This window comes from Mustela putorius, unplaced genomic scaffold, assembly GCF_011764305.1.
Source record: "Mustela putorius furo isolate JIRA1106 unplaced genomic scaffold, ASM1176430v1.1 tig00000929_pilon_pilon_pilon, whole genome shotgun sequence".
Classification (NCBI taxonomy): Eukaryota; Metazoa; Chordata; class Mammalia; order Carnivora; family Mustelidae; genus Mustela; species Mustela putorius.
Window position 1 is genome coordinate 2,428,966 of NW_025421520.1, and position 23,842 is coordinate 2,452,807.

The following is a 23,842-nucleotide window of genomic DNA, read 5'->3' on the forward strand; positions in this document are numbered from 1 at the left end:
CCAGTGAGGACCTTCTCAGGGCGCTCTGGGGCCGGACGACCACGGCGGGGGCAGACGTGAGATTGCACGTGGGACGTGCACTTCTTTGGGCCGTGACCTCCCTGCCTGCCCCATGGCCCCTACCTCCCAGGGCTGTCAGGCTGGTTACCGAGTTTTACCCAGGGGCAATGGACATCCACTGGCACCGACAGACAGCACCCCGAGCCGGGGCGTTGGAGATTTAACTTATCACCCCATGCGGCTCGGCGGGCGAGGGGCTCCGGGCGCACAAAGGGGGAACCCTGGGAAGCCAGGCTCGGCCCGTGCTACCTTTCACCTCCGACCACGTGTGCTCCTCGAGAAAGCCCTGCTCCGTCGTCTGAGTGAGCATTCCGTGGCCTCCCCCTCCGCCGGCCACGCCAGAGCCACCACGGGCCAGGCTTCGTGGTCTGCACGGACACGGCCCCTCAGTGCCCTGCACTGCGCCCCTCAAGAAATTCCTGCCCCACATGCGGAGCAGGAAACCAGGACGCATCACCAGCAATCCTATTAAACACCCCCCAGATATTAGGGTAATGGGAGAAACACAAGAAAGAGGCCTGTTGCGTTATTAAGGCTCTAACGGCATCTGCTAATGGGGTGAAGTCCGAGTGTGTGCGCGCTTGGTGCACCCTTCCCCGCTACGCGCTCCCGACACACCTGCCTCTCCCCTCCCCACGCCTCTGACTCTGCATCTGTGCACAGTAGGGGCAAGTGTCCCGGCCCTTTCAAGGCAGCAGAGAAGGGGCCTGGGAGGAGGACCCCCTCTCTGCCCTAAACACAGCTGCCTGGTCCGTCTCAGGGGCTGGCCCAACGGATCCTGGCGCCCGGCCACCTCCATGCCCGCCTGTCGCTGGAGCACGCGCCCTGCTGAGCCAAAGCGCCCTGGACGGCCCAGCGCCTCCTGCCGCGGAGCTCCTCCCGGCCATGGGGTAGAGGCCCCAGATGGCCGTGCTGAGGGGACAAGGAGCCCTTGGGGCAGGGGCAAGGGGTTTGGTTCTCGTTTTTGCCGGTCTAAAGGGACGTGGGTGAGCTCCCTGATTCTTCTGAGGCTAGGATCGGGGTGTCGGGGGTGGAGGGCTGGAGGACCCTCCTCTAATTCGGGAGTGCTCGTGGACCCAGCAGGAGGGCGCTGGGCTGGGTGGCTGGGGACAGAGGAGGAGCCTTCGTGAGGATGCTCCACGCTCGGGAAAGCCGAGTGCAGACGCGGCGGCCCAGCCTGCCGGCCTGGGAGGAACAGCCTCTGCCTCTGTGCTCCTGCGTCGGCAGCCGCGGGTCCCTTTCTCTCTTTGGAAAGAAGGTGTTGGACAGAAAGGGCCCAGATGACGTACGCACGTGCCGGCCATCCGGAGGACCTCGCACCCCCCTGGAGTGGCAGAATGAGCCAGAGACGGGGGCTCTCCCTGCGCAGGGCGGAAGCAGACAGCAGGAGGAAAAGGCCTCCAGTCGTCACCCACCCAGACAGGGCCCCTCGGGGACGTGGACCCTCTCTTCCCGCGTGGCTAGTGGTCCTGCTCTGAATCCACCTCCAGGCCCTGCAGTGAGGAGTCGGGCAGCGCCACGTCTGCTCCGGTCCTGTGCCCTAGCTTCTCTGAGGACCCGGGAGTCCCCGTGTCACACCTGCACACTCGCAGCATCTCTCACACACACAGACACTCACGTGTGCACAGTAGCACCATCTCTCACACGTGAGCACACCCACAGGTACATACAGCACACACTCGCACGTGCACACTCACCTCTGTCTTGCACACACACAGTCACATCTGCACACTCACGTCACGCACACCAGCACACTCAACCTCTCACACACGTGCACACCCCACACCTGCTCTCTAGAATCAGAAACTGCTCCAGCAGCCCCTCCTCAGCCTTGGGCAGGCAAAGATCTGCAGCCGCCCCCCAGGGCCTGCAGGACCGGAGGGGAGCAGACACGGAGGCACTCCAGGAGGACAGCGGTATCCCGAGGACAGGGACCCACCATGTCCGGGCCTCCCCATGGGCTCCCACCTCCAGGGCTTCTTGGGATCCCATCAGGGGAGTTAGCAAAGTAGGGAGCCCCGTGCTGTGCAGGGACAGCCCGCCAGGGCTTGCTGCGTTTGCCTCTGGTCGTGGCAGTTCCCCGGGTGACCCGAGTTCGCAGCGAGCATGGACTGGATTCAGTTTTCCAGGGCCTTCTGTGTCTTAACAAGGTCCAGAGATCCAAGGAGTGATGGTCTCGCAGGAGGGCTTCACGATAGCTCTGGGCCAGGGTAGGGGGTGGGGAGCGCACCAGGGTTGGGACCAGAACCATGGGGCCTGCGGCCAGCGAGGGACCCCTCACTTCCTGGGCACTTCGGCTCCACTCACACAGGTGGTCCGGGGCTCCCAGGGGGTGGCTATGGACCACCCTGAAACTGGAAAGGCTGCTCACGTCTAAGGCATCGCTTGGACCTGTGGAGAAGCAGCCACAGCTCAGGGTGCAGGTAAGTGACCCTACGGGGCGGAGCGGGGTCTGGAGAGAGGAGTCCACAGCCCAGAAAACCACGCATTCCGCCCGCCCTCACGTGTTCATGGGACAACACACGGCTTTCGGTCTCCACAGCCGGCGGTGTGGCCTGTCTGCATGTCGGCGTCCTCCTGCAGGAGCCCCGGTGTCTGCGCCTGCCCGGGAGCAAGTGCCACACGGGCTGGGCCAGTCCTGGGGGAAGGGCCTGCTCACCGCCTCCCGGGGGCTTTGTGCGATGAAGGCAGGTCCGTCCCGCCCCCGGGGTGGGCAACCTCACGGGCGTCCCTGCGTCCACGGCCGGCTCAGCGAAGCCGCCCAGGAACGGGGCTGCGACCGCGAGCTGCAGGGACAGGAGGGGCCCAGGAAGGTCCTTGGTGCTCCTGCTGGAGAGACTGACTGAAGCCAGGGGGATGCCAGGTCCTGCCCCGGGCACGGTGTGGCACGTAGCCAGGGGCACCCAGCCTGTCCCTTTGCAGTGCCCTCCGTCTGCCCGGCTCCACTCCGCTGAGAGACGCTGGGCTGCAGGCCCCAGCCGCTTGCGCAGGTCTTACGGGTGTGGGCGGCTCCGTCACTCCCGCCACCGCCGCTGGCCGGCTGTGGCAGCTGAATGACGGGGCTGTGGAGGGAGGCCGGCCGCCATTCCAGGCTCCTGCCCAGCGGTCTCGGCACAGAGAGGAGAGTGGCTGAGTTCACCCACAAGCGGACTGGAGTCAGGAACAGGGGGGCCTTTCCTGGGCCAGGAAGCTGGAGACTCGGGTTCCCCAGGCCCAGGGACTGGGCAAGGGCCATGGGTGAGGAGAGCGGGGCTGGAGGTCTGTGTCCCTTCCAAACTGAGAGGGGGGCCCTGGCTGGAGCTCCAGAGACTCAGTGTGCCAGCGCCGGGACAGCGTCAGAGATAGGACCTGGGAAGATCGCAGGGAAGAGAGTGAGTAGAAGTCCTAAGGGAAAGAGCCGTCTTACAGGACATGCAAGATTACAGGCCTAGCCCAGCGGGTGGGAGCCCCCGGAGCAGGGAGGCAGGCGGGGCTTCCTGGGGAGGCCCAAGCGCCAGCTTCTGGCCTGTGGGTGCCGACGTGCGGAGAGGGAAGGGAGGGGGTCACAGACACTGAGGGGCGGGCTGGGCCAAGTTGCCCAGACCCCTTCCAGGGCCTCCCAGTCTGGTCTGCTGGATTCCCCAGCCCGGCGGAGCCGGAGACTGAAGGCAGAGTGAGGAGGCCATCTAGCGGCGGGGGCTGGAGGGGAGGCGGGGGGCGGGCCGGGAGGCGCCTGGGGGGGGGGGGGACAGAAGACAGGCAGCCACCTGTCCTCAGCAGGGATGCTGGTGAGGGATGGAGGGCTGGGCCTGGGCGAGGGAGGGGGGAGGGGGGGAGGGGAGGACAGAAAGGTGGGCGGGGCCTGCAGGGGTGGGTGCAGACCTCCGGAGAGAAGGGCGGAGCCCAGACAAATGAGACCCCGATCCTGAGTGTTGGGGACGTGGGGCCGGGTCAGGCACAGGCTGGGGTTTGGAACCTCTGACCTGCGTGGGGAGGGGGCCGGATCGTGGGGAGGGGGACAGGCAAAGAGAGGGAGCCATCTGGTGCCTGGAGGTGGAAGACAGCAGGGTCTGGTGTCTGGGAAGTGGGGAGGGGGCGGGACGAGTGGAGGGGAGTGGGGGCCTCAGTGGAGCCCTTGCTTCCAAGGCAATAAATGTGAACCACAACTGAGTTTTGTCCGGATTTGCCTCCAGCTCACGGCAGGGAGCAAACGCCAAGAAATAAGGCCTGGGTGCTGGTGTCCCCGTCCATGGTTACCTTCTGCTCGAGGACAGGCCGTCCTAGGGCAGGTGGCCCCTGGCGGGCTCTGGGATGTCCTGGCTGGCCGCAAGAGGGAGTGGGATCCTAGGGTGAGGAGGCCAGCAGGCCTGGGGACCCCTTGGTCACCCCCAAGGAGCGCAGGGCCCAGGCATGACCCTTCCTGCTCCCAGCCTAGAGGAGCCCTCAGTGCCCAGCTTCCCGGGCTCCAGCCCTGGACTGTGCTGCTCAGTCTTCCAGGCGGCAAGAGGCAGGCCCAGGGTCGCTGCCCCTCTGGGAATCACGCACCCCAGGCACACTCCTTCCAGTTGGCCCAGTGCCCCACGTAGCCTCCCAGGCCTTGGGCGTGGGGTCACAACCCAGGGCTGCAGCGCCTCCCGCGCCTGCTCTGCAAGGGAGAGGCTGGAGGCAGAAGGAGCGGGGAGGGAGCCCAGAAGGCCGGAGTGTCCTTAGGACCCGGTGGCTTCTCAAGGCCCACCCCGCCCCCACCACCCAGCTCTGGCACCAGGTGGATGTCCCTTCTGTGTCTGTCTTCCCTGGGAGCACAGACCCACAGACGCTCACAGCCCAGCCATGGAGTCTGGCCCTTTATCCGCCGAATGGAGACCCTCCCTCACCCGCCGGCCTTGATGGAATTGGGCGATGCTGCCCCCACCTTACCTAGAGGTGGGCGCTCCCCTGAGAATGTTGATTCTTCCCAAAACATAGGATGGGGGGGCAGGGACAGAGCTTGGATCAAGTTCTGGGGGCCCAACTGGCTGAGCCCAATAACAGTCTCTTCAAGGCCCAGCCAGATGGCTCTCAAAGTGCCCCCCTCCCTCCACACCCCCAAAATCATCTGCCCAGACACCTGCCTGGACTGCTGGGGGCGTCCCACCGTTTTGAGGGCCGGGCCGAGCCTTCCCCCGGCCTCTCCCACCTCCCCCGCTGGTCTGGGGTCCAGGGAGACCTTCAGCTTCACAGAGGACCCTCCAGGCCCAGCACCTCCACCCTCCACCAAGAGCCCCCTCCTCGCTCCCTTGCTTTTTTCTGGAGCAAGTCCAGAAAAAAGGGGTGGGGGCTGAGGGGGAGGGTGTGTTCCCCAAAATGGGAAACTTCAGGTTTTATTTTTCTGGTTTAAATAGGACTTTTAGGTTGTTGTTTTTGTTTTCTTTTGTTTTGGTTTGGGTTTTTCCTGAAAGAAGTGCAGGGATCAGGGCCCCCAGTATTGCTGCTCTGAGCCCTGTGCCCTGCGTGACCAAAACAGGACTCCCCTCGGACCCTGCCCCACCCTGGGCCGCGGGCCGCTCGCAGAGCCCCACGGAAAGCCAGCGCCGCTGATGTGGAAGAGCCTGGATTCCACATTCAGCTCATCCCCGGCCTGCACTTTGCTCCGATCGATCCGTCGGTGGGGGTGGCGTGCGCGAAGCCGTGCCCACTCGCCACTGCCCCCAGGCACAATGGGCCTCCGCCCACCACGCAGGCCCCAGCCCCGGCTCCCTTCTCCGAGCTGGGGGGCAGCACCAGACATGCTGGGCCCAGCCAGCCGGACGGTCCCTCAGGCCACTCTGTCCCAGCTCCTGAGCATGCCTGCAGCCCTGTTCCAGAGAGCTAGAAGTAACGCATTCGCTGAAACACAATAAAAGAGAAGCATTTTGCTATTTTCCCAGGCGCTTAAAGCACGTCAAATAGCAAGGCTTGAAGTTGTGGTCAGTGAGAGTCACCAGCATCCCCGGGTGTTGAATGTGCGGGAGGGGCACAGACCCTCTGTCTTTAAAATGCAGGGAGCCCTGGCCTGCAGGATAAAGTCTCTGGGAAAACAAAACAAAAAACCAAACAACAACAACGTTTAAATAGGACCTGGGCAGCTCTGGCCCTCAAACATTTGAGAGAATATTTGTTTGATGACCAAAGCTTGGGAAGGGGGGGGGGTCTAGACTGTCCTTTAAAACTTAAGTTGGTTTTAACTGAAGCACCTACCATTCTGGAGACAGGGAAGGGGGAACACACGCTCCGCACAAAGCGGGGGGTAAGTGGGTGTTATCCTAAGGAGCCTGTGCCTCCTCCCTCCCGCTCACCTTTGTCTCCGGAAAGATTTTTTTTTTTTTAACTCAAAGACTTCAGGTGAAAATAAAGCAACTGCAGCAGCAGGAAAAAAAATTTAGTCTTTTTTAGGGTTAAATATCAGAAGACAAGCTTGCGCTGCTTTGGCCAATCAGATCCGCCCCTGCTGGCTATAATATAGCACGGAGGGCAGCCTGTCTCGCAAGCTCTCTCGGCTTGCTACCATTTAAAATCAGACTCTTTTTGTCTTTTGATTGCTGTCTTCAGCCCCAACTCCGATGTGTTCCGTTATCAGCGACCAGCAGCCTGCCGTGCCAGCCCCCGTCTGGGTGGGGATCGGTGGCCAGTCTCCCGCAGCCGCGGCGGGCGAGGTTATATAGGAAGAGAAAGAGCCAGGCAGAGAGCGAGGGAGCCAGCAGCGAGCCGAGCGAGGAAGGGAGAGCGCAAGCCCCGGCACACAGGCACACGCGCTCAGGCACACGCGCTCGCACCCGCGCACACAGCCCCGCGCGGCGACGGCGTGGAAGGCGCTGGGCGCCGCGGACAAGATGCTGCCGCTGGGGAGACGTCTGCTGGCGGTGCTCGTCTCCGCGCTGCTGCTGTGCCCGGGGCTGGCGTGCGGACCCGGCAGGGGATTTGGGAAGAGGCGGCACCCCAAAAAGCTGACCCCTTTAGCCTACAAGCAGTTTATCCCCAACGTGGCGGAGAAGACCCTAGGGGCCAGTGGAAGATACGAAGGGAAGATCTCGAGAAACTCGGAGCGATTTAAGGAACTCACCCCCAATTACAACCCCGACATCATATTTAAGGATGAAGAAAACACAGGAGCGGACCGGCTGATGACTCAGGTAGAAACCCAGCGCCGGGCTGCAATGTGCTGCTTTCACGGGGGGGCTGTGTGCGAGCCGCTCAGACCCGGTCTGCGGGCTCCTCCGGCCCATCGCAGGGCGACTTGGCCCTCTCCCTCCCCACCCACCTGCCGGCCGCCACCCCTGCCTCTTCCCCGAGCGGAGCGGAGGTGAGGGGTCCAGCGGGAGAAGTTTGGGATGGGGTGGGGGTCAGGACGGCAGGTGCGGTCCACCCGTGGCCCGGATTTGCACTGTCCTGCTGGGATGGCCTTCCCATCCTGCCTCAGCTCTGGCTCCTAACTTGGGGAGACCTCGGCTCCGGGGGCATCGCGGCCCTCCCCAGCCGGGAATGGGCATGGCGGGAGGGGGGCAGAAAGCCCCCTACACATAAAGTGGCTTCCAGGTCACTGTACAAATGCAGCCTTGGGCAGGAGGCCGGGAGCTCGCGCCTTCCCCGCTGCGCTCTCCTTTCCCACCCGCACGCCCACCCCGCGCCCCCCACCAAAGACGCTCAGTGGGAAACGCAGGAGGCCGTGCTGACAAAAGGCTGGGGCTCCCCAGGCGCCGCCTGGTCCCTGAGTGCCTCGCACAGCTCCACTCCCGGCGCACCCCGGGCAGCGGTGCCCATCAGAGTGTGAACGTATTGATATTTCTTTAAGGATGCGCGTCCATTCCCCCGGGCCGCGGTCCTTGAGGGGAGGGACTTAGAACTTCCCGGCGTTGCATCACTCGGGCCAACCTGCGGGCACGCAGCGAGGAGCGCCTCGGTGTGAGCGGGAGGGGGCTGGAACGGAGCACCCGAGCCCACTCGCGCCCCCTCCCTCCGCACCTCTGCTCGAGCCTTCCGGCTGCCGGTCTCGCCGCCAACCGTAGACTTTCTGAAACTCCAGGCACGTAGGACTGAGCTAGAAATGGACTTCCTGGCAAATATAGGTCAACATCCTTTTTATTGCCCTATTAAAACCGCCAAGTCCTATCTGCCGGGCTCGGAGCGCACCGCAGCTGGCGGAGCAGCGCGGCCGGGCGCAAGTACAGGGGCGGGTGGGCGGGGTGGCGGGGCGGGGAGCCCCCTCCGGACCGCTCGCGCCCCAGCCGGATTGGGGCGGCCAGGCCGGGGGAAGGAGACGCGCGGCCGGCCGGAGCGGGCGGAAGGGCCCGAGGGAGCCGACCACCGGCTCCTTATCGGCCCCCTCCCCGCGCTCGCATCTGCTCGCGACCACCTTAAATCCGGCCGCGAGTGTGGACGCGCGCCTGTGCCCGCCAGCGGCGCGAGCGACAATGAACTCGGCGCAGGCCGCGGGGCGCCGGGGGCGCGGCCGGCTGCGGGGACTTCTCCGACCGGGGTCCCCTCGATGCCCGCGCGCGGGGGGCGGCCTTCCCGGAGTCCCTCGGAACCGGGGACAGCGGGAGGCGAGGCCGGGAACGCGGCGGGGCGGTGGGGGGTGCGGCGGAGGTCCCCGAGCCCGCGGGGTCGGCGTGCGCGCGGGGTTGCCGCGCGGGGCCGACGCCGGCGAGGGGCCCCCGGGTCCCGCCGCAGGTCGCGAAGCCGCGAGCGCGCGGAGCCGCGCACCCTGGCGGCCGCACCTCGGCGCCCCTTCCTCCGGGGCGAGCGGTCCCCGCGGCCGGGGCTGCGGTGCTGGGCGCGGGCCGGGGCCGCGGGGGCTCCGACGGCCGGCACGGTCGGGGTCGCCGGGGGCGCAGCGCGGAGCCTCCGGCCTGGCGGCCCCGCCGAGCCCCCGGCCCCGGTCCCTCTTCCGGCCGCCCGCCGGGGACCCACGGCCGAGCGACCCCGCGCCGGCCACTCTGGCCGCCGCGCGCGCTGGCAGCATTTGAACTTCTGACCTTCTGTCAACTTCCCTCAGACGAACGAAACGAAAACAAATACTTTTTTTCCCTTAGGCAGTGGCCATTCCCATTCCCAGCACAAAAGGACGGGGGAGGGGCAGCCGACGTGGGGGTGGGGTGGGGAGAGCCGGGCCAGGATTGTGTCGCGCACCCCGCAGATGTCCCGTGAAAACGCGGGTGGCCGGTGGGGCGTGCTGCCCGGCGCCCTGCGGGTCACCCACTCCCGCCCTCGCTTCTTCCCGGGCTCTAAGGGTCGGGGCGGGGGCGGCGGACTGGGGGTGAAGGGCAGGGCCGGGGCGAAGGGGTAAGGCGGGGAACGCTTCCCCGGCCACAGGAGCTCAGCGCTCCTCGGGGACCTGTTCCCCCGCTGGCCCCACGCTTCACACCAGCACCCAGCTTCTGCCCTGGGGGCGCGCGTCCCTCGTCCCCGGGCTGGCCGTCCCTCCGCGCCTCTCCTGTCTGTCTCCCTAACGTGACTGCCGCCCAAGTCCCTCAACCATGGCAAGACCGTCCCCGGTGGAACTTTCAGAGCAGTTCTGGAACGCAGGAGCTCCTGGTTAATATTAACTCGGAGAGGGGGAAGCGCAGACAGACACGCTCGCCCCGCAGGCGCGGGTGCCAGGCGCGGGCGCGGCGGCCGGGGGGCTCCGGGGGCAGGAGGCGGCCGCCGGGGCAGGGCCTGAGGGCCGCGGGAGGGACAGCCGGGGACGCCACGCTTGTAGATTTCTGTGTGCGTGGCCGGCCCGGCGCTCAGGGGAGGGTTCGAGGAGGGTGTTCCTGTTTGGATAGGAGGGGTCCGCTTTCCCAGAGTGGGGGCAGGGGCGTGGAGACAGGTGTGTGGGGCATGGGGGGGTCTCTTTTGAAGTCGGGACACCCCTCCCCCGCCCCGGGAAAGCCTGGCGGCCGTTGGCGGTGACAGTCCTGCCAGGGCTTCTGGGCACGTGGGGCAGCTGCGGAGACCGGAGAGGTGGCTTAGACGCGGGGACCACCTTGGCCTCCAACGCCCAGAAGCCCGGCCCGGCGGCCCCGCTGCGCTTGACGGTGGCCGCCCGGAGCCGGGCCGGATTCGCGGCGCACGACCCAGTGAATCGCTAGCCGGCCTGGGCCCCGCGCCTCTCCCGCCGGCCGGGCACGCAGCGTCCCGCAGGCACCGGGCCGCGGCCGCGCCACGCCTGGGGGAGCCCGGGGAGGGCGCGCGGGGAGCGAGGCGCCGCTGGGGCCTGGCTCGGCCTGGGGCTCCTCGCCTGGGGCCCTGCACCTCGTGCCCTGGGGGCGCAGCTCCGGGCGGTGGGGGCCGGAACGTGGCCTCCCCATCCCGCCCTCCCCTCGCCAAGCGGCCCCGCGGAGAGCCGTGGAGGCTTCATCTGATCCCCAGAATAAGGGAGCGGGGCTGCGGCGGGGCCCGGGACGCGGGCGGTGTGCGTGCGCGTGTCGGCCGTGTGCGCCTGCGCGGCCGGCCTCCCGCCGGCTCCGCACTGACCCTGGTTTACTGACTGATTTTCATGTAAAACGCGTTCAATCCTCGAGATGACCTCACTCAAACTCTGCCCTTCCGACTTTTTTATTATTATTATTATTATTATTACAGAAAACTGCTGGCGGGCCCAGAAACCTTGCCAGCGCCGACCTGTTAGCAGGGCCCCCCTAGCCGCCGCCGCCCCCCCATTTGTTGTCTAACTCCACGACGGTGCGGCCGGTTTTCATGCCCTCCGACACACCTCACAAAGCGCGGACAGCAGCACCAGCCGGAGCTCCCTGCCCGCTGGGTCGGGAGCCCCCAGCCTGCTAGGAGGGTCCTCCACGGAGTCGTCTGTCCACCCTGCTTCTGGGGCTCCACAGCCCTGGCGGGGATCCGCCCTGCCCTCGGCGGAGGTCAGCCTGAGGTTGCCCCGCGGGCCCTGGGTCTGGCTCTTCCTGGTCCCGCCACCATTTCCCCGCTTTGAACCCCGCACCCCAGCACCACTGGACACTCCCCGGGAGCGAGCTCGTGCAAACACACACGCGAACTCCAAACGGCTGCTTTCTCTTGCATCCTTCTCCGAATGGGACCCGAGAAGTACAGGGGAGGCTCCCCCAACCCCGAGTTCCCCTCGGCCCTCGCCCGCGTCCTGCGCATTCAGTGTTTCTCGGCCAGCACAGCCCCCGCAGCTTCCTCCCGGGTGGGGTGGGGGGGACTCCCCAAAGGTTCTGAGGCCTCGGGCCTCTCTGGCTCCCCCTCCCCCACCCCTCACACCCCGCCCCCTCCCGCGCCCTCCCTCCGCCTCTTAAGTTTGCTCTTCAAACTTGCAGGACGCCATTCTGCTCTGGGGCCCAGAAAACCAGAGCGGGGGAAGGGAACAGGTTAAGAGACACAATCAGACCACAGAAAAGCCCAAGAAAAGAGGGCTACGGAGAAAAGGAATGTGGCCGTCCAGATAAAGAATGTCTGTCGGCAGGCCTGGCCCACGCTGAAAATCATAACTCACCTGCTTGCCTTTCACGTGGGCCCCCTCCCGCCCCCTCCCTGCGGCTCCAGCTTCCCACCTCCCGCCCGCCCTTAGGCAGGATCCAGGGCTCAGATAGGCACAGGGCGAAGTGGGAGGGCCCAGAGATAACCCAAGGCTTCTCACTCTGCTAGAAGCGACCACCGGGTCCTTTATTTCTGCTAAGTCGCACCTTGGGCCTCTGTCCGGCCTCCTGCTGAGGGAGCGGGACTGGGCCCAAGGGTGGAGCCTTGCCCCCGTGTGGAGACAGGGGGCCGGGAGAGGGGCAGGATGGGAGTGGAGGGCATCTCTGGGGAGGTGTGAGCCACTGGGGGGGGCGGCACCTGGCAGGCCCAGCAGGCCCTGTCTGAGACACACGCCGTTCACTTGTCTCAAAAGATGTCATCTCCTCCTCTGGCCACGCGCTAGGCTCTCTGCCGGCTCCGATCTGGAGACAGGCCCTGCGTGGGTCGTGAGAGCACTGGTGCCTCCAGCAGGCGCAGCCCTGCCCTCGCCCCTAGTGCACCTCCGCCAAGTGAGCTGAGGGTCTCCCAGGCCTTGTCCCCCTACTTGTCCACGGAGCCCTCATCCTCAGGGACTGGGCCAGGCAGACCCTATGGGGACCGGGGTGGGCGGTGGACCCAGGACTAACGTCCACTGGGACCCCCTTCTCTCCGCAGAGGTGTAAGGACAAGCTGAATGCCTTGGCCATCTCGGTGATGAACCAGTGGCCCGGCGTGAAGCTGCGGGTGACCGAGGGCTGGGACGAAGACGGCCACCACTCGGAGGAGTCGCTGCACTATGAGGGCCGCGCCGTGGACATCACCACGTCGGACCGTGACCGCAGCAAGTACGGCATGCTGGCGCGCCTGGCCGTGGAGGCCGGCTTCGACTGGGTGTACTACGAGTCCAAAGCCCACATCCACTGTTCTGTGAAAGCAGGTGAGGTGGCGGGCCCGGCCTTCCCCACGCCCCCACCCGGTGCCCACAGAGCCTCCCCACCCAGCCACCTGACAGCTCCAGAGCTGCCCCTGACTTGTGGCCATGGTGCCCCATGGTGGGATCCAAGGGCAAGAGACAAATGCTTGTGGGCTGGGGGGAAGCAGGAGGCGCAGGGAGGGCTGGACCCAGGGGATAACTCGTGTGTCCGGTGTGGGGTCACAGTCTGTAGAAGTGGGGGACTGCCTCTACGTTTGAGCTGCAGAGGCCTGAGGGGCTCCAAGCCCAGATGTGGAGGGCATGTGGCTTCCTGAACCTCCCCCACCCCGTTTCCGGAGGCTCCCCCCCCCCCACAGGTGGTGGAGACAGGGAAGATGGGGGAAGGAATCTTCCTGGGGCACTGGTGGCCAGGTCTGGCCGAGATTGTTCCTCTTGTTTAAGGCTGAAGAATCAGCCCAGGAGGGTCTGCCCAGGGTGTGAGCCCCTGGCCCTCTTTCCTCCCTGCTGAGGGTCTGTGGACACTAACCTGACACTAACTGGCCGGCTAAGCCTCTGGAGAGAGGCCTGGTGGGAGGTACTGAACGCGGGGCTACGGCTGCCGGCCGAGAGCCAGGAGCATCGGTCCTGATTAGGAGCCCGCTGGGCTGGCCTGAGCCGCAGGCGGGGGTCAGGAGCAGGACGGGGTCTGCCGCGGCAGGCAGTCGGCCCTGTGCTGGTGGCTTGCCTGGGCCTACACCGCCACACGCTGTCGCTGGCGGGGAACAGCCGAGCCGGGAAGGCTGGGCACCCACGGCAGACCTCCCAGCTCCCAGGCTCTGTCTGCGGTCTTCCCGCCGAAGCGGGCGCCTTCAGCAGCGCAGTTCCGGTGAACTTCCGAGGCCCGCGCCTTGCCCGCAGCCCCCCGCCGCGTTGCCTGCTTGTCTCCTGAACTGTCTTAGCAGCAAGTGTTAGTAGAAAAACACTTCCAAGGTGTCAAGACACACTGGGTAGGGAAGGAAAATAGTGGTTTCTTATCACAACAGAAAAGAAAAGGTGTGGAAGGGGCGGCGGGGGGCCGGCTGGGCTTCAAGCCAGAGAAAGGGGGCGCGGGCAACGGTGCCCCCACTTCGCGGGGCTCCGCGGCGGGAGGCCCCCGGATGCGCCCTTCTCGGGCGGGACCTCGCGGTTGCGCTCCCCGGGCGCGCGGCCCCCTCCTGGGCCAACCTGCCCGCGGGGTCCCCCTGGCGGGGGTCCCTAGAGGTCTCCTCGCAAGTGAGCGGCGGTGATCCCGCGCGGGGACCGGACTCCGGGCCGGGGAGGGCAGCCCCGGGGGCTGGGGGGCGCGGAGCCGCTCATCGGCATTCGGCGCGCGCGGGCGGGCCGCGGGGCGTTGCGTGTCAAGCAGGGTCGTGCGACTGGACGACTCGGGCTGGCCCGCGCCCCGGGTCGCATTCCGGGGGGCGCCGGCGGGCCTCCAACGGCCAGGCCCGCACTTCATGCCGCAGAAACCGATGAGAAGATTAAAAACCCTCCGCGATTCCGGCAGAAGATTCTCTCCGGCCTCTCTGTTTGCGGAGCGCCTGATCCGGGGGATCGGAATGCGGAGCCCTCCCCGCCCCTCCTCCGCGGCCCCCGCTCCCCGCCCCGCTCCCGCCATTGTCCTCGGGACGGGGAGCCTCAGAGCGCGACCGAGGGCTCGGGAAAGCGGGGAGTCCGGGGGCCTTGAGAACGGCGGCTGCCCGCGCTCGGAGCAGGCCCCGCCATTTAAAATTCAAATACGCGTCCTGAGAGCCGGCGAGAGGCCGGGCTGTGCAAACAGAGCCTGTGGGGCCCGGCCCCGAGAGCCCCGCGGACGGCGGGGGGCGGGGAGGGGCGCACCTGAGCAAATAGGGAGGGGCGGCGAGAGAGGGAGCGCGAGGGAAGTCGCCCCCCCAAGAGTGTCTCCCGTTGATCGCCGAGAGCGCGACAATGCTGGGCCCTTCATGGGATTTTAATTACAAGACGCACAGCAGCCGGGGTTCGCACCGCGGCCGGTCCCTGGAATGTTTGTCCAGTTGCCACAACGACCGCAGCTATTTTCCACCCCGGCCCCCGCCCCCCGGTGCCCTGCCACCGGCCGCGCCGAGGCCCCCCGGCCGGGCTAGGCGCCGGGGGGCGCGGGCAGGCGACGGGTCCCCGCGGCTCGGCCGGGGTGCGGGGCGCGCGCGGGAGCGGGGGTGCGGGGACCCGAGGGAAGGAAGGAGGTGCCCCCCACCCCGCGCCCGAGGGAGCTCAAGGAGGCTTCCGGAGGAATCCAAGTGCAGAGCAAACAGCCTGCGAACTCAGGGCGAGGTCGGGGGTGCGCCGAGCCAGGGGCTGGGCGGGAGGGGGCGGGAGGGAAGGAGTGCAACGGGCCTCCCGCCGGAGTCGCCGGCCGACCCTCGTCGCGGCCGGTCCGCCCCCGAGCGCCGTGGAGGAATGCGTCTGCGTCTGAACTTTGTCACCGAGGCGGTGGGGCTGCGGGCGCGAGGCGGGCCGCACCCGCGGGGGCTCTCTCTGCCCGGGGCTCCCCGGGGCCGCGCGCGCCCGTGCCCCGCTCCTGCCTGCCCGTGGGCGCTCACCACCCTGTCCCCTCTTCTCTCCCTCCCGCAACCCCCGCAGAGAATTCGGTGGCGGCCAAGTCCGGCGGCTGCTTCCCGGGCTCGGCCACGGTGCACCTGGAGCAGGGCGGCACCAAGCTGGTGCGGGAGCTGCGCCCCGGGGACCGCGTGCTGGCGGCCGACGACCAGGGCCGGCTGCTCTACAGCGACTTCCTCACCTTCCTGGACCGCGACGACGGCGCCAAGAAGGTCTTCTACGTGATCGAGACGCGGGAGCCGCGCGAGCGCCTGCTGCTCACCGCCGCGCACCTGCTGTTCGTCGCGCCGCACAACGACTCGGCGGCCGCGGAGCCGGAGGCGCGGGCGGGCGCGGGGCCGCCGCCGGGGGCCGCGCCGGGGCGCCGGGCGCTCTTCGCCAGCCGCGTGCGCCCGGGCCAGCTGGTGTACGTGGTGGCCGAGGGCGGCGGGGGTCGCCGGCTCCTGCCGGCCGCGGTGCACAGCGTGACGCTGCGCGAGGAGGCCACGGGCGCGTACGCGCCGCTCACGGCGCAGGGCACCATCCTCATCAACCGGGTGCTGGCGTCGTGCTACGCGGTCATCGAGGAGCACGGCTGGGCGCATCGGGCCTTCGCGCCCTTCCGCCTGGCGCACGCGCTCCTGGCCGTGCTGGCGCCCGCGCGCACGGACCGCGGCGGGGACGGCCACGGCGGCGACGGCCACAGCGGGGGCGGCGGCCACCTGCCCCTCCCCGCGCCGGGGGCGGCCGACGCGCCGGGCGCCGCGGGCATCCACTGGTACTCGCAGCTTCTCTACCAAATAGGCACCTGGTTGCTGGACAGCGAGGCCCTGCACCCGCTGGGCATGGCGGTCCCGTCCAGCTGAAGGCCGGGGAGCCGGGGAGGGCGCGGGGGCGGGAGGGGGCGGCGGGCGGGGGGCGCGACAGCGAGGAACAGCAAAGGACACACGGAAAAGCGCACGGAATGAGACTTTAATTATAATAATAATTAATAATAATAATAAAGTAGGACAGTCCAAAGTAGACTATAAGGAAACAGAGACCCCGGGAAGTCTTGTCGTCGTGCTTAGTTTATATATATATTTTTGAAATTTTTGGTTGTTTTATTTTGGTTATTTTTTTTTTCACCTCTCCTGGCTATTTATTTGTTTGGTATGAATAGATGTTTTAAATAATATGAACCGGACCTTCAAGAGCCTTAAATAGTTTGTTTCTCGGATAATTTATTATTATCATGTGAACTGTACTCACGGGGGAAAGATTATTTTGTGAGGCCAAGCGACCCGCTCAGAGTCTATTTTTCTACACGTCCCTCGCCCTGACTTTCAGAAAGCAAAACTCTGCACTCTGCACTCCTCCTTCCCACGCCTGCTTTTCGGCAAGAGTAAACTGAAACATGCTTCATGGGGGTCCACAAATTATATTTTTATACACAGAATTGTAAATTAGATTTTTTTGAGAGATCAATACTTAACTGAATGACATTTCATTTTTGAAATAGTGTAAAATATGAAAATATATTATTTTAATTTAACTAGTTTCCAGTGTAACAGCCACCTCCTGTATGTCTTCAACGGTTAATATTTGCTCCATCATTTCCATTTTGGCCATGTTCTTGGAAGTCAAGACTGTTACACACACACACACACACACACACACATGCGCGCACACACACACACCGTGTTTCTTTTTTTCTCTTCTTTTCTTTTTTTCTTTTTTTTTTTTCTTTTTTTGGACAAACTGGAAGAACTCTGTTATTTTTAACTTCAAAGAATTTATTAGAAAATAATATTTTTTAAAAGCGCACATAGTGATAAGCCCACAAGAATGGAGCCTGTAGTTTGTACAGAGAAAAACAAAGGATGTTTTTGCATTAATAAATTGAGAAATTACTGCTGTAAATTTACTAAAATGTATTTTTGAATATTTTGTAATAGTTTTATAGAAATAAAATGTGCCACGCACAGACTGGTTAGTATGTAATAACTAAGAACTCCTGTCGCGGCCACGATTTCTTTTCTATTCTGGCTTCTTTGTCTGGGAAACCTGGTGCTGACAGGAGTGCCCAGTGTGACCTTTAGATGTGTTGCTTATACTGTGAATTCAGATCAGCTTAAGTAGGAAACCAAAGTAGGAAACCAGACCAGCTTGTTTATTCCCACCGCTGGAGGGACCTCAGCTCTGTTCCTGTTTGTCCTGGGAGGGTGTCTGAGCACTCCAGAGGCTGGGGTGCTGTGTGCGGGGGCCGCGTCGCTCTCCCCTCCCAGCCCGGAACCCTCTCCCCGCGCTCCGTGGACGTTTCGGCAGACCTCGTGCCCTCCCCTGGGTGGCCCCCGCTTGGAGAGCCTGGTCCTCTGGCCTCGAAGGGAGGAGGCCCCTAACTGCTTTGTGAAGTCTGGGGGTGCCATTTCCAGATGGGTCCCCAAGGAGAGGGCCAAGTGTTGACCTTCTCTGAGCCCCCCTCCCCCCCAGGACCCTGTGGCAAATCCACTGAGAAGCGCACATTCTGCACCTGCTCCCGGGGCAGGGGGCCCACACCCCACCCCGCGCAGTCGCAGCTTCTCGTCTCTGGGCCGCTGGGGTCCTTGGGCCACATTGGTGTCGTCGAGTCCAAGCCGTCTGTCTGGAGTGGTTGTTCGGTGTAGACTTTCCTCCCTAGGGTACGGTCCCATGTCAGTGGGCACCGTGTGGCTGGTGCCCTAGGTCAGCTGCATCTGGAGGGAGAAGTCCTCGTGCTTGGCTTGTGTTAGAGACTCGGCTGAGGGGCTCGGCCCTTGGCTGTCACTCTCAGCGTTCTGGTGCATCAGAGGCTACTGTCCCGAAGTGTGCTTTGGGCCTAGTGTGTGAGCAGGCTCAGCTCTGGGCGGGAGGCTGCGTGCGAACCCGGCCCGCGAGCACCTTCAGCCTGTCTGGAGGCTGGTTTGGGTCCCGGGAGCAGAACAGAGCCCGACGGCTTCGGCCAGGGGCTGGAGATGCTGCGCATAAGGCCGGGTCTGGGGTGGCATCCTCAGCCAGAAGCACAGGCCCCAAGGCTGCTATGTGGCGGGTCCAGCGTGCGGGACGTCTTCCAGGCGGCCGTGGGCCTGGAAGGACAGCGCTGGGGCCAGGGGGCCCGGCCCACACCCTGGAGCCTGCCCTCTGCCGGCTTCCGTGGGGCCGGGCCCTCCAGCCAGGAGTGGTCCTCGGTTTGTGTCTGTCAGACTTTCCTTTGGTCTTCTAGGTGGTTGGCAGGGGCGAGGTTCACGGTCCCTGGTGGAATTTGGCGCTTTCAGCTCTGTTGACCGTCCCGTTCTGAGTCTAGCCCTGGCGTCCCCAACAGCTCTGGCTTCGTGGATTGCCGGACTCATTAGCGGTCAGCCTGCTCGGCCCAAGGGAGCATGGGTGCGCGGGCCAGGTCCCAAGGGACCCATCTGTTGGGGACCACCAGTGCGGGGCCACCCTGGCCTGACCCCCCCAGTCAGGAGCGGTGGCGGCCCCTCTCCCTGCTGCCCTGCCCTCCCTGCTCCGCGTCCACAGCTGCTCACCCACCTTCACATCCAGAATCCTCCGTCTTGCGGCCGAGAAAAGGGAGCCACGCCGTAGGGAAACCCGATCCGGGCACCAGAGGGTGCGGTCCGCTCCCAGGGGACGCGGCGTCCACGGCGCCCTCTGGGTGCGTGGGGTGGAGAGTCTGTGCGAAGTGTCCACGCGGTGTCGCGGCCGCCTCCCTCGTGACTAAGTGCATATCTCTTCCTGTCAAAAGCGTGTATCACAATGTACTTGAAACTGTTCTCTTTGTGCTCTATTGTTTGAATAATTAAAGCAGTTACAGAGACCTCCGGCCCTGTCTGTTCTGCGGCACGAATCCTGTCCCCCGCAGTCCTCACATTGTGCCGGAAAGTAAAAGGCAGAGTCTCCGGGAAGCCCGGGCCCTGCAGGCCTCGGTGGCGGGGTATGACCCAGCTGGGGAGGGCTCGCCAGCGCGGATGCACGGGGCTGGGATGCTGGGGGGGCGAGGTGGCGCTGTCCGGTCCTGGTGGAGGCCCTCGGCTGCCGGCATCACACCCGCACGGCAAACACGGGCCAGACCTGCCAAGAATGCCAGTTGGTTGCAAGATTTGGTAAGAAAGTGGCAACGCCCCGGCGGTGAGCCGGCGGCAGGGCTGGTGCGGGACAAGCCCTCCGACCGCGTTCTGAGCTCTCCAGTGACGTGTCCTTCCGAAAGGACACGGTGCTCGGAGGGCTTGGGAGGCCCTGGGAGGTGGGCTTCCAGGCGGCTTCTCATGAGCAAGTCCCCGGACACGTGGTGAGCCCTGGTCCGGGGCACGCGCTCCGCTGGGCCTACGTTTTCCGACAGGGGTTGGCAAATGACAGCCATGAGCTATGGGTTTTTACGTATTTTTTTAAGAGGAAAAAAAAAAAAAACCTAAAAAATAACATTTCATGACAGGTTAAAATTATAGGAAGTTCCGACTTCTGTGTCCAACCATAAAGTTATCTCGGAGCACCCTGTCCCCCCCACACCCCGCCCGACCCCGGCTAATTCCTTCGCACTCTGTCTGGCGGAGGCTTGGGGCCCAGAAGATGCTTCGGGAGCCACAGGGCCCACAAGCCTGAGGTTTCTACTCGCTGGATCCTTACGGACAGTTTGCCACCTGTGGTCTAGGACAGGAAGACTTTGGCCGTGCCTGGGAGGCAGGAGGCTGGGCGGTGTGTGCACCCCGGCAAAGCCCCTCCCCGCCCACTTCTGTCCTTACTCAGAGCCACGGAGAGGGTGGCCGACTCAGGGAGAGCCACCAGCGGCCGCTGGGACCTGCGGCATCAGAGGCACAGCTGAGTGCGCAGCCGGTGTGCGCCAGCCCCGAAACGACCTGTCACGCAGGGCGGGCCACGACCAAGAGCAGAGGAAGACGGGCTCCGTGAGAAGAGCCCCCAGGGGGGAGATCAGTGAGTCTGGATTTGAGATAATCTTTCCCTTTTTGGGCTGAGTTTGATTTTCTCCAGTTAAGAAGAAAGCCCTTAAGAAATAAAATTCACATTTTACCCTCTAAGTGAGCTCAGGGGCCTGCTCCGCGAGACGTGGACACGAATGTCACCTTTTTAGTGTGTGTCTGTGGTTCTTGCCAGGGGGGCACTGTGTCCCCAGAGGGGGGAGCTGGCCTGAGTAAGGGGGCTGGAAAACCTGAAGACTGGAGATAAATTCTAATAGATATTATGCCCAGAATGCAAGGAAACCACGGCCCCGAACAAGAGATCTCCGTTTCTGGACGCCATCCCCCAGGTCAGGGCCCAAGTGTTTGCTTCCAGGGGAAACTGACGCCCTCTCCCCCGGGTGCCGCCCCTCGCCGGCGGGGACTTCCTTCCTCCACACCCAGGAGAGGGCAAGGGTTCGCTTGGACAACCCGCCTCTGCCAGGCAGAAACACAAGCCACTCCCGGGTCCCTGCATCTGATGCCTCCTGGCCGCTGTCCGTGACCTCGGCATCCTAACACACCCCTCGGCCAGGCTGTGCCCAAGCTGCTCGCTCAGTGCCGGACCCAACGGGAGCAGGAGCCTGTCCGAGAGGCAGGGTAGTGGAAGGAGGTGGTGGGGGTCCGGCATTTGCCATGTCGGATCGACCGCACGGGTGGGCTCCGCCCGAGAACACCCTTGCACACGCCGGCTCACCTCCGGGTCGTCACCGACGCTGGCCTTGTGGTTGTTCCCCCGACTGGGTGCTGCCTGCGGGAAGGCACAGTCCTCGTTCCCCAGCCCGGGGCTCTGGGGGTCTGGGGTGAGGCGTCGGCCCAGCCCCCAGCCCCAGCTCCCTGCAGGGCTTCGCCCCAGGGCCTCTGTGGCCAACTCCCTTCCACCCCCAGCCCGTGGCCAGGCAGCTCCCACTGCGGCCCTCCCGGCGGGGTCCCCGCTGCGTCCCACGGACCGGGGCCGGGGCCTGGGGAAGCCAGTGGGAGCAGGAGGCCGCCCGCCCCTCCCAGGTGCAGGCCGCGGCCCTGCGCGCGGGGAGAGCTCCTGGCAGCCGCCTGTGCCCTCCACGCTGCCCCTGGTCATGTCAGGCTGTGTGCGAGGAGGCTGGGAGCGGGGGGAACTGGGGAGATCCGGGGTGCTGGGTCAGCAGGGCCCCGCGACCGGGGACCCAGCGCCACCGGCCCAGCCTCCGCCGCCTCCAGCCGGGCCCGCGCTCCCCGGAGTGGAGTCCGAGCGCCCTCTGCTGGCCGTGCTGCGAGAAGGCGGGCGCGGACACCGGCCCCGTGGCCTGGCCAGCAAAGCCAGGGACGGTGACCAGCCGCTGGGGCTCGTCAAAACAGGTGTCCAGGTGTCTTCAGAGAGCAAGGGACAGCAGATCGAGCCCCAGAGAGGAGTGTCCGAGGGAGGAGACATGACGGGCCGGCTGCAGTGCGTGGTGTGGGCTGTCCCCTGCGTCAGAGCGGCCTGCCCTCCTCGCCCTGCATGACCCAAATTAAAGCTCAACCGTCCCCGCCGGGCGGCGGACCTGGTCTGGGTGGTGGGTCGACACTCTCCAGGATGACTTTATTCTTGGATACCAGCGGCCAGCGGGGAGGAACGAAGTTGTCCGTGTCCCCCGTCTTAGGGGGATCCGTGTTGCTTCTCGGCTGGGAGCTGCCGCTCCATGCCCTCCCCCCACCGCCTCCGTCTGGGCACCGGGCGCTGCGGAGGGAGGGGCGGCCGCAGCTGTGTGCAGAGCCAAGGGCTTGGGCAGACCCTCCTCCCAGTGGGTCTGGGGCTGCGGCGCAGGCCTTGCCGGGCCACGCGGCCGGGACCAGGCCCCTGGTCTCCACAGCCCTCGGCTCCTGTCCCAGGACACAGCTTCACACACCTTGGGGCGAGTGGTCGGCCCGAGGGGAGGTTTACAGGAAGGATGGGGCCACACGGGGGAATGGTGGTCACAGGGGCCTCTCTGAGAAGCCCTGGGGCATGGGAGCCCCGCTCCTCCTCTGTGTGGTCTGGGCCTCACCGAGAGGGAGCCAGGGACCGGGGACCTTGTGGCCCCACCACGACCCGCCCCTGGATCTGGAAGGGCGGCGGACACAGGGAGGGGAGGTGTCCTTGGCAACCCAGAAATGCTCTGGCTCGAATCTGAACGTTGTGGGGCTGGAGGCACTTTGATTCTCTGTGAACAGAACCTTGAGGTCGTCCCCAGTGGGGTCACTGCCATTGGGTACCCGCTGTCTCCTGAGAGCTGGTGGCCACGCCAGGCTGGCCGCCTCGGGGAGACACGGAACAAGAATGTAACGAAGCTTCCTTCCAGGGTGACCGGCCTGGAGAGGACCGCAGTCCTCAACTGGAGAAAAGAGGCAGCCTCCCGCCCGCCGGGGGGGCCTGCCCAGCCCCGTCGGGGGCACATTGTGGCCATGACACAGTGTCCTCCCGTTACCACCAGGACTGCTGGGTGCCGGGGCGGGGTCGGATGCCGCATGGCAGGGGTGGAGGGCAGAGCTACAGACAGAACTCGCCCGCTCTCCAGGCTACTTCCTTCCAGAAAGCACTTCCCTCCCCGCTGGCCCCGATCAGAGCCCAGGGGTCACTTCGATGGGGACCAAGGCCACAGCGGATCTCCGGGCGGCCTCCGGGGCTGGGAATCAGGGAAAGCGTCCCCTTAAGGCGTTCTCCTTTTTAAGGGAGAAGTTTCAGGGATGGCAGAACCTCTAGTGGGCCAGAGCTCATCAGGTGTCCAGAACCTTCCATGCTGGAGTTGAGGTAAGCCTGTGCTGCGCCCAACCACGTGGGACCCCCGCGGTGAGAAGCGTGACCTGGAGCGCGGCCCCCTCTGCCCCAGCTGCAGGAGCGCTGACAGCCTCCACGCTTCCTGTCCTGACCGGGCCACGGACTGATTTCAGGGGCAGCCCATGGGTTTGGGGAGCCGCTGAGGTCACTGCTTTCCCCCTGTTTCCGGGGCCAGATTGGGAGCGAGAGGTGGAAGCCGGAGGGCACCTCCTGCCATGGCTCTGAGCCCTGTGTCCCTGCCCCAGGGGTGGCCCGGAGGTGCCCCCCCTCAGTCTCGTCCCTGTCCGGTTCCCGGTGAAGAGCCTGGGTGCACACCCCTGAGAGAGACACGGCCTGTCCCAAAGACCCCATGCCCTGCGCCCGCTCTCATAGGAATTCGTTCTCCCCCAGGCTGAGGCTGGAGGGGCCAGGATGAGGCGAGCCCCCAGGATGGGGCCAGAACCACAGGGAAACTGAGCCAGCCGTGCCCAGAGCCTGGGGAAGTTCCACAGGGGGCTGGAGAGGGCTGCCCAGAGACCTGGCCTCAGTGGAGGGAGCACCGTACGCCCTCGGGCCCCAACTACCTGCTCCTGTGGGGAGACACGACAAAGACCCAAAGCCCCAAGGTGGCTTATCAGAGAGGTGGGAGCAGAGCCGGGGGAAGCGGACCCTGGGTTCTGGCTGTTGCAGGACGAAGCAAGTCTGGGCTGCACCCGATGCCCACACAGTGGGTCAGGGTCTGGCGGACTTGGGTAGGTGCAGATCTGCTACTTTCCCGTACTTGCCTAGTTCGCTGTAAGGAGTCTACTTCCACCGCTCAGAAGGACAGACTTACCGCTAGCTTCACAGGGCACCGACCTGCTACTGTCATCGCAGGGCTGTGGTTGGCGGTCCGGGCCCCCCAGTCGGCAGCCCCCCACCTCTGCGGGCCGGGTGGGGAGGACGGGCAGCAGCAGGGGCACCAGGGGCGACCGGCACTGAGACACGATGAGCCCAGCCTGGCCAGGGCCCCCTGCAGCACTTGACACCAGGACCCCAGGGGTGGGCCCCCAGACCCCTGTGGAGGCCCGAGCTGTCCCCCGTGCTCTGCTGCGGCCGCACGGCACCCCCCAGCTGGAGCACTGAGCTATTTAT

General features: G+C 65.2%; 1 protein-coding gene across 1 annotated transcript; it reads left to right on the forward strand.

Moving 5' to 3' along the window:
- Window positions 1-6,555: 6,555 nt before the first annotated feature.
- On the forward strand, window positions 6,556-18,777 carry SHH (sonic hedgehog signaling molecule). Its single transcript, XM_045086293.1, has 3 exons — window positions 6,556-7,187; window positions 12,175-12,436; window positions 15,053-18,777. The coding sequence occupies exons 1-3, from the start codon at window positions 6,888-6,890 to the stop codon at window positions 15,871-15,873; spliced, it is 1,383 nt and encodes a 460-aa protein (XP_044942228.1). The 5' UTR covers window positions 6,556-6,887; the 3' UTR covers window positions 15,874-18,777.
- Window positions 18,778-23,842: the final 5,065 nt, after the last annotated feature.

What these genes read in the sequence shown, in the direction of transcription:
- SHH (XM_045086293.1), top strand. Translation starts at nt 6,888, where the DNA reads ATGCTGCCGCTGGGGAGACGTCTGCTGGCGGTGCTCGTCTCCGCGCTG. An exon ending in CGGACCGGCTGATGACTCAG is followed by an intron (nt 7,188 to 12,174) that starts GTAGAAACCCAG and finishes TTCTCTCCGCAG; the next exon opens with AGGTGTAAGGACAAGCTGAA. An exon ending in CCACTGTTCTGTGAAAGCAG is followed by an intron (nt 12,437 to 15,052) that starts GTGAGGTGGCGG and finishes CAACCCCCGCAG; the next exon opens with AGAATTCGGTGGCGGCCAAG.